Source organism: Prosopis cineraria, unplaced genomic scaffold, assembly GCF_029017545.1.
Source record: "Prosopis cineraria cultivar Desert tree isolate PC_DT_omini unplaced genomic scaffold, ASM2901754v1 PC390, whole genome shotgun sequence".
NCBI lineage: Eukaryota > Viridiplantae > Streptophyta > Magnoliopsida > Fabales > Fabaceae > Prosopis > Prosopis cineraria.
In genome coordinates, this window is record NW_026555717.1 from 2,275 (window position 1) to 12,467 (window position 10,193).

The 10,193-nt window shown below is 31.9% G+C and overlaps 2 protein-coding genes across 2 annotated transcripts; both read right to left on the reverse strand.

The window, feature by feature from the left end:
* Nucleotides 1-1,129: 1,129 nt before the first annotated feature.
* On the reverse strand, nucleotides 1,130-2,567 carry LOC129296709 (non-specific lipid-transfer protein 4.1-like). The gene is made up of 2 exons (XM_054935286.1): nucleotides 2,196-2,567; nucleotides 1,130-1,250 (listed from the first exon to the last, which is right to left on the reverse strand). The coding sequence occupies exons 1-2, from the start codon at nucleotides 2,540-2,542 to the stop codon at nucleotides 1,211-1,213; spliced, it is 387 nt and encodes a 128-aa protein (XP_054791261.1). The 5' UTR covers nucleotides 2,543-2,567; the 3' UTR covers nucleotides 1,130-1,210.
* A 4,309-nt stretch (nucleotides 2,568-6,876) lies between these two features.
* On the reverse strand, nucleotides 6,877-10,121 carry LOC129296711 (beta-hexosaminidase 2-like). The gene is made up of 2 exons (XM_054935288.1): nucleotides 9,292-10,121; nucleotides 6,877-7,991 (listed from the first exon to the last, which is right to left on the reverse strand). Exons 1-2 carry the CDS (start codon nucleotides 10,103-10,105, stop codon nucleotides 7,063-7,065), a joined length of 1,743 nt encoding a protein of 580 aa, XP_054791263.1. The 5' UTR covers nucleotides 10,106-10,121; the 3' UTR covers nucleotides 6,877-7,062.
* Nucleotides 10,122-10,193: the final 72 nt, after the last annotated feature.

Genomic DNA, 10,193 nt, shown 5'->3' on the forward strand with positions numbered 1-10,193 from the left:
AACCTTCACATCACCTATTGCTATACAGAGAGGGGGTGATTTCGTTTTTATCTTTTCAATCGATGTACCGTGGGACTTTATTAACATTTTTCAACTTGTTGGGACTTTACTGATATTAAATTAGTCTTTTGGGACTAAAATGTCATTGTCCCAAGATTATTTGGATAAATATTTTGGATTTAATTGATTTTAAAACTGTTCTTACTTTTTAATTTTAAAAACAAAAAAAATAAAAACATCTTAAAATTGTTTTTATTTTATTTTTTTTATTTTTAAAACATACTGCTTTTGATTACTAGAAAATATAGTTAGTTTGAGTAATTTCTATCATAAAATACTATCATTAATTGCCTGCAACCATTATTATTAGATTATTTTTTAATTGTAAAATTATTAATACATTTTAAATTTTAAACAATTAAACTTGTAACAATATATCCCCTACAATAATTTTAAGCAAACATCCATTTTGTGGGATCCAAAAATTCTCTCCCTCTCTACCGCTCTGCTCCCCCCTCTCTCTTCTTCTCTCTCCTCTCGCTCTCCGCTTTGTTTCCTCTATCTCTTACCTTGTCATTCCTGAAATGCCACAACTGCACCAGATCCCTCTCGATGGTAGAGTCTAGCTGGAGGGAGAGGAGAGGGCCATAGGTTTTGGCTAAGGAAGAGGGATTATGCTCCTCCACATATTTGGCTCTTCTTTTCACTGATTTAGAAGCAAAGCGAAAGGAGAGGAACGAAGGGAGAGAAGGAAGAGAGAGGTAGACAGGAAGAGAATTTCTGGACCCACAAAACCCACGTTTGTTTAAAATTAATGATAGAAGTTAGATTATCTCAAATTTAAATGTTCAAAGTTTAAAATACATCAAAAAAGAATTTAAGGTTAAAACTTAAATGGTTATTGAGCTTATAATTTAAGTTTTTTTTTAAGTTGAAGGAGAAGATTATATCAAAATTGAATAGGAAACGCTTGGCTCTTAAACAAATAGTTTGATGGCAAAAATAATCTTCTAAGTTAATTTAAATTTAAATAATCTTCAGAATAAGATCGCCATGCCATGTGTAACAAAATATAAAAAGTGGGAGTCAAAACGGGAATAAGAAATTTCAAGAAACCAAATATGTAAATTCCATGTTTCATTAATATAAGTTATTCCTCTACATATAGGTATCTGCATATTAAAACATATATGTGAGTTCCAATTCTCAGCTACTTCATATTGCCCTCCACAATTGTGCCATATCCAATCCTGCAAAAGATAGATATAAATTCATCAAATTAAAGATGCAAAAAAAAAAAAAATGTTATCATTGCCAATTTTTGAAATTTCATGCAATACATCATTGAAAAAAAAAATAGGACAAGACTTACATACTTTATATATACTTTTATGCAATCAAATCAAAATAAATGAATTTTAATATGTTAATAATATTAATAACAAGAATTTATTATAGAATAAATAATCTATAAAAATATTCACTTGTCTTGATTTATTAAAAATAAGCATCTTAAATATATGAGGCTAAGTAAATAAATTTTTTTCAAAAAAAATAAACGTATCTCTCTTTTGCCAGAATATATAAATATATCAAATTATATGATTCTTTGCATTATTAAATAGATTAAATCAAACAAAATATATCCGACATAATCATTTTCTGTGGCCGATATTCTATGATTGATTTAACTTACCCGACTTTTATGAATCAATCTTGTTAAAATTAAAATTTCTCAGAACCAAGCCTTATTAATTGCTTGAAGAGTAGTGAAAGGGAAACCATTTTTTAAAAAAAATCACTTTTACTAATTTAAAACCATTAAATTAAAACTCCCAACAAATCAGACTTTAAACTTAAATAAAATCACTTTAATTTTGACTATAAAAAAATCAATTTAATTTTCTTTATTTTATTCCATCCCCAGTATTTGGAAAACCCAGAGATATTACCACCACCCATTTAGTCTAATTCCCCACTATGACTATGCGGGACTGTTCTTAGCAAGAGCAGCTTCACCAATACCTCAGACATATTTTCGGCATTTATATTTAATGTAACTGCATATCCAAAACATGAACCCGAAATGCAAAGTAAGCCAAATCCTTCGTTCAGTTGAATCTGGTGCCCTCGTAGATATTTTTTCTTTAATTTTAAACAAACCGGCCCATAATTGTTAATTAATTAAAACGTACTTGTTGCAGTCCAAGTCAGGAGAAATCTCGAACGGCAAGGAAATGCCACAGTTATCAGGAAGATCATGAGCATTTTGAAGATTGACGTTGATGGTTTTAGCAGCAGCTTTAGCGCATTCACAAGCAGCCTTCCTATCTTCCGGCGTAGAAGCTGCAGCAACCAAAGCTTTGGCTCCGTCACAACACGCCGGCGGCGGCTTCGCCCCAGTCGGGCCGGTCAAGTACTCGTTGCATGGCTTCAAGTACCCTACTGCTTGGTCACACGTAATTGCACCATCACTGGAAGATGAAGCAGCTAGCAGAACCAGCAGAACCAGAAGTGAAGGCACAAAGTGAGAAGGATTCATGGTTTAGTATCAGAAGAAAAACGCGTTTATTAATTTCTTTGGTTTGAGTCTACTTGAATCATTTTCTTTATATGTTCTTGTGTGTGTAGATAAAGAGAAGTGTTAGAATAGGAAGTAAATGTTGCTTTGGAATGATAGGCGCCGCTTGGAGTGACCCTCTCATCTTCGTCATTTCACATTGCTTGCCACACACTAGAAGAAATCAGAACGGCTAACTTCTTAGCTTGTCGCGTTTGCAAAAATAAGCAAAAGGAACCTGAAATTTTGGTGTCTTGAGGCAGTGTAAGCGGTGATGTATAGATATTAGTCACAGATTTGGATCCAATATTCCAGTGAATGGCCTAAATTCATTCAAAGTTTCTCAAATACAGCTATTAGCGGTTTTATCAACACTTTAAAATTATCAAGATACGTTTTCCTTTTTAAAAATCCAAAACAACTATCACGATCGAAACCCTCATTATGTACACCATCTCCTCCAATAATTTAAGATTTGGTGATTTTCTAAGTATTGTATGACCGAATCTCATGATAATCATTATTTGTACCACTCCGCACGCCGCTAATCGATATGTTAAAACAGGTTTGGTGAATTAAATACACTAATGTACCATTGGTCGGTGAAAATTGTCCTATAAAACTAGAAAAAATTAATCATTTAATATTTATAGTTTTAATTTAGTTATAACTTATTAATCCATTATAGTTATAACTGATTAAATACACTAATGTACCATTGGTCGGTGAAAATTGTCCTATAAAATTAAGAAAAATTAATCATTTAATCTTTATAATTTTAATTTAGTTGTAACTCATTAATCTTTTATAGTTGTAACTCATTAAATACACTAATCTACCATTGGTCAGTGAAAATTGTCCTATAAAATTAGAAAAATTTAATCATTTGATTCTTATAGTTTTGAATTTTGATTGTTGTAATTCGGTTATTATAGTTTTGATTTAATTGTAAACCCAATCTTTGAATTTTGACTCCTACAACTCAATCTCTATAGCTTTAACTAATTAAAATATTAATCCTTATATTTTAAAAAATAAAACTATAAAATTAAAACTACTTTAAAATTTTAAGGTTTATAATCTTTATAGAGATTAAAATTTAAACTACTGTAACATCATGTTAATATTTAAAATTTTATTTTTTACCATATAGGGACCAATATTTTGAATGTTTAATATTATAAAGAATGGGTTGTAAGAGTCAAAATTTAGGGAATAAGTTACAATTAAGTCAAAATAATAAGGATTGAATTATAATGAGTTGAAGTTTAAGGATTAAGTTATAATTAAATTAAAACTATAAGAATTAAATAATTAATTTTTTTATAAAATTATTATGATCTAATCATATATTATGGGTATATTTGTCAGCATATTCTAATTATTTGATGAAAGCTGGATTGATTGAAAAAGAAGATCTCTAAATTATTAAGTTTGGCTTTTCCACAGTTGATTCCACGTATGGTCCAAAATATTTATGGTGATCCGTGACAGTAAAGAAACACAGATAAACAAATAATTTCCGGAAAAGGGATAATCTAGTAATTTCCAGAAAACATAAATGGCCCTATAAATTGTGCACGATCAAGTCATGATGAATACCCACCTGGGAACTTTCGTCTAGGTGCTTGCATCCTATTTATCTGCTTAGAATTGTGAAAATGATCCTAACACATATTCCCTCCTTTTTAAATTATAAAATATTTTAAAAAAATTATTAAAAAATATAAGATATTTTAAATAGATTAAAATTTTATTAAATGCATCAATTTTAATATTGTTCTTTCTCTCTCTATAATTAATTTTTGTCCCTTTTTTTTCAATGTATTAAATGATAGATATTTTTGAAAGTTTATATTTTTATTTTAAAAAGATAAAATTGTTGAATATATTTAATAAAATTTATTGATATGCGAGATTTTATCTAACAATGTCTTATAATTTAGGACAAAGAGAGTAGTTTTAGTCCTTTAAGTTTATATACTCCTCTTATTTTATTTATAAAGCACTTCTAACATGTTTCACCATAATCAAGAAAAACCTTAAAACTTATTAACTCTATATAAAAATTTAATAATTTCTCAACTTTACCCTTATTAAATATTTATGCTTTAACAATGTATTTTCTCTCTCCAACATTCAATGGAGGTCAAATTGAAAAATTTTTAATGAAAATTTAATGATGTGACTTATAAATTGAACCAAAAAATTTTTCTCTCTTTGCTCTATAAATAGAATTAGAGGGAGTAACATTTTATTTTGATTACTTAATTTTATAAAATATATTTTTAATTATTTAATCTTAACACTGTTAGTTTTATTATAAAATATTTTTACATTAAACTTTTAAATATGTTGGCAAAATATTTTCAAATATTAACATATTAAGTTTATTTTTTTAAAACAATAATGATTGACACAAATTAAAACTAACAGTGTTTTATGGTTAAAAGATCGAAAAGATATTTTGTAAAATTAAAAAATTAAATTGAAATGCTATAAAAAATTAAAGGACGAAAGTATACTTTTGCCAAAAGGATATTATATCTCTTAAAATTAGATCTTATGTTAAGATATATATTTAATCTTTTAATTTTACATTATACTTTATTTTTATCCCTTAACTTTATAAAGTGTATTTTTAGTCCTTTAACCTTAACAATATTAGTTTTATCCTAACAAATTTTTACATTAAATTTTTAAATATTGATAAAATATTCTTAAATGTTGACATATTAAGTTTAATTTTTTTAAAAATAACAATGATTGATACAAAAATAATCATTTAAAATTAATAATGTTATGATTGAAGAACTAAAAAGATACTTTATAAAATTAAAGAACCAAATTAAAACCTTATATAAAATTAAAGAACTAAAAGTATACTTTAATCTAAATATTATAAAAAAAGACCGATAGAGTAGAAATTAATGCTAGCATGTCACCATCAATACTAATATTAAAATGAAAAAAAATTATATATTAATGCTTATATTTAAGGTGCTTGTTTTTAATTAAGTCAAGATATATATATCTTGTATAGATTATTTATTTTATAACAAATTCTTATTATTAATATTAATAACACATTAAAATTTTCATGTCTTAATTTGATTTGATAAAAGTATATTAAATATATAAGAATAAGTATATAAGTCTTATTTATTAAAATCTCTTGCCAATTGAAGGATTTAACAAGGAGGGGCAACATTGTTGATGGATAAATCCATAATGGAGGAAGTATTTTTTTAAGACTTTATTGAAAATTACTTTTTTCAATATTATGATATACGACTTCTTTTTTTATGCAAGGAGTGGATACACTATCAATTTCATTGTTGGTGGATATTTTAGAAACCACAAAAATAACAACGAAGATGCATATGGGTCCGATTAAAAGGCCCGTTTCATGAATATTGGGGCACCAAGGCCCACTTTATGACCCAGGCTCCAGAAAAATAAGACCGATCTATAGACAGGATCAATTGGATCCAGCTTTATGCTTTTCCCTCTTTTAATGTACATGTACTTTTGCCTCACTTATTTACTATCAATATTTGATAAAAGTGTAATACCACGTGGATCACTCATGTTCATAATTTGTGATTTTTTAGTTAAAAATTATACTTATATATATATATATATATATATATATTGCCAAGTATATGTGTGAACAAAAAGAAAGTTACATAACAAGTCCAATTACCGTTCAGTTAGTTTTACCCATTTTGACTGGTCCTTCTCCTTTTTGGGTTTCTCATTATATCTTATTCATGTGATCAGTTCCCGATCGAACCAGCTAATTCAGTTCTCATAACTCTGAACCTCATGCTTCTGGATTTTTTTTTTTTTTTCTGGGTGGGGGGATGAAATAGATTCATACTTTTGTTGTACAAAAAGTGATACAAAAACTTTAGAATAACAAATCGATACTGACAAGTTGATGGCATCTCTCAATGACTGAAACAAGTTTTTGTCCTAATACAAACAATCGATCAAAATAATTTTTGAAATAAGACCATATCATTAACATTTAACAATGAATTGAATCAGACTTGGGGCCAATTTGTTAAGAATTAAAGAAAAAAGTGATTTAAATTTAACACCTGAGTTGTTGAAAAACTTTAAATTAATCATGAAGCTTTTTTTGGAAAAAATAATTTTTTGTACCTTTTTATTTTTTAAGTATTCCAAATAACTTGTTTTTTCAACACATTCCTGACGCATTTAACTTAAATTCTCCCAATAACCCCATCATATTCCCAACAACTTTCTCAGGTTTAACCTGACTGAAATCACTTCTTTTTTTTAAAATCTTAAACAAATGGCCCTTAATCACATTCAAAATCAAAACATTTACAATTACAACTGACTGACAACATCAATCATTCTCATAGAAGAATGAATTAGCATGGGCTGGGCAAGGAAGCAATAAAGTATCATCAAGTGTTTGAATCAGTGAATAATAGTGACACCTATTTCGGTGAGTGTTTATCAGTTTTTTATACATAGTTACACATACCAGGATTCCTAACACACCATAGTGGCTGAATGGGCTCAGCTCCTATGCCTCTGCTTACCATTCTGCTTCTCCACTCATTCAATCTATCTGTGGCCTCTGCATATCTCTTCACGCCCTTCTCATCTCTGTTACCAGACCACAGTGACTCCGCCATCGCTGATGTTCTTGGCCAAAGTCTTGAATCCAACACAGTTTGATCTGCTTGCTCAGACCACAATGCCACTTCCCCACCAAGAACCAGCTTTGCCTCATCTTCACTCAACCCATACGTGATATCATAGTTATAGATAAGTTGCCATGTCTTGAAAGGTCCACACCAAGACCCTCCATTCCCTTGGTTTCCACTTTGAATATCATACTGGGAATCATTCCCAACAAACTCCCCATGACCACAGTCCAGATAGTAGAATTCTGCAGACGAAACAATGGTTCTATATCCAGAAGAAACAAGCCGTTTCGTGTTGTTGCGTCCATTGTTCCATGTCTGTAGAATCACGTTTTCTTTAGGAAGGACTGTGGATGGAACATGAACTTGGTCGGATAGGAACACATCTTCCCAATAGACCACAGTTCGGTTGAGGGATAAGATATAAGGGAGAGTGGAATTGATGAATGTCTCCAGAACTTGGTTGACGGTTCCATTGTTAGCTAGGAAGCTTTGAATTGTGGGGTCGGTTTTCCAGCAAGCTGCGATGACCTCATCGGCACCACCGTGGTAGAATGGTTCAGGGAATAACAAGGCAACATCTTTTATGACATTCTTAAGCACAGTATAGGTCTTAGGATTTAAGGGATTCAAATGTCCTGTTCCAGGTTCTGCGGCAAGTGGATCACCTCCTGGCGGATTCCAGAACATGTTGGCACATGTTACAATCTCAGGGTATGCCAATGCCCAAGATCCTGTGTGCCCTGTCAGTCAAATCACAGCTTCTTTTAATCAGTAATCATGGTAACCTGAAAATTATAAACATTGGCATAACAAGAGATGCGATACATACAGATCCTGTTCCATTTTCTTTTGAACAGTAATCAGCATTGTCTAAATGCATAATGACCCAAATATGATACATGCAAGATATAAAATGTGAAATATCAAACACATTGGGCTCCGTTTTTCAAGTATAAAGCTTTTATATTAGAATAAAGGTTATAGTAAAGACAAAGTATCAGTACGACAGTGCCCCAAGCTGTAAACTTCAAACTCGAATGTTAAACAAAAACTGCTGAACAACTACTAATCAAAAGGCATTCCTTATGAGTAGACTAATAATCAGTCCTGAACATTCTTTGCGCGTTTTTGAACTCAATGAACCGGGCAATTCCTAACTTTTCAGTAACACTGATTACAAAACACTTCACCTAAGCATAAATTGAAGGGTTAGATATGAATGTTAAACACATCAAACACAATATGACAGGTATCATAATCCTCAGAACTACCGTTTTAAAAAGCTGAATCATGTTGGGAAAACGGAATAATTTTGGACTTCAATAAAGTGCCAATGCTAACAGAAACAATTACTTATCCGAAGTTCTAAACATTCAAGTCATACGAAAAGTATAGATAAATCAGTTATATCAATCAGCCTCTCTCTGTTTTTTTTTTTTTTTTTTGGGGGGGGGTATCAATCAGTTTTCTGTTCTTACACAGTGAAGTTTCAAACTTTAATAATCAATTATCCGGCCGATGCCAATGGCTTAGGAGGGATTAGCCGATAAGTTGCATCCAAATAAAGTGAATAACTAGATTTACGGTTATGGCCTACCAGTCTACCACAGAGCTTTATAGTTTCAATTAGAATATAATAACACTACATATTTATATACATATATAACCAAATTCTCCTATTTTTGTATTTTACCATGATGATTACATTTAAAAAAAAAAAAAGGATGAGTTGACTCAGTACATAATCTCATAGTCTGTCTTTTATGTTTCTCCGTCATTACATCATAAATTGAATGTCAAAGATTCAATTTCACCAATATATTTTTCTTGAATTCTGAAATTTTTTTACAAAAAAAAAATTTTGAAAGTTTTTGAGATATGTATAGATATACTCACGTAATCTCAAATCTTTAAGGGAAAAAAAAAAATCCATGTTTGTGGTCTTAAAATTATTCACAAGGAGCCTCAAATTCAAAAAGAACAAAAATTGTTTGCATCTTGGGCATTATAGATCGTGACTTTCAAATTAGGTATACTAACCAGGTGAGTCAATTTCAGGCAAAACTCTAACACCATGATCAAGCCCAAATTGAACAATCCGTCGAACATCGGCACGAGAATACTGCATATCGGTGCCATACGACCCCTTATCGGCCAAATCTGGTTCGGACGGAACCACCAACGGAAAAGAATGCGAATCCGTAATGTGCCAGTGAAACACGTTCATCTTGTTCATACTCATGGCCGAAATCATCCTCAGAATATCCTCCACCGGAAAGTAATTCCTCGACGTATCAAGCAAAACCCCTCTGTGAGCGAAGATCGGCGCGTCCCAGACGTACACTCCCACGGCCACGATAGTCGGATTTCCCCATGCGAGCTGCGAGAACGTCTCCAGGCCTCGGATAGCGCCCCACGGCGTAGCTGCAGTGAGATTGGCGGGTCCGGTTGTAGGAATTGTGAGAGAATATGACTCATCGACACCATGGTGGAGCGGAGCGGCGGGGTCGGCGACGGCGATGGTGAGGGACGGCAAGGGAGGGGTGTTATCGGAGAAATTGACAGCGGAGGGAGGAACAAGAGGATGGTGGTGCTCGGTGTGGATGAGGCGGAGGTAGCGGCTGACAGCAGCGACGAGGTGTATGTGGTGGGCGGCGTTGGTGGTGATGGTGAAGGAAGGAGAGAGGAGAGTGGCTTGCTGAGGAGAAGACCATGAGAAATTTCGTGGTTGGGGCCACACGGTAATGCCAGTGGTAGTGCCAGCAGCACAATGCACCTTCCCTATTGAAGAACTGAAAATGCAAAGTGCTAGTACAAGCACAAGAAGTGAAAGGGAAGGTGCATTGAAAGCCATTGTTGGTGGAATTGAGGAGTCCATGGGGTGCTTCGTTATATACTAAAAATCTTGGAGGAAAACACAAAAAAATAAGCTTTCTTTTTGC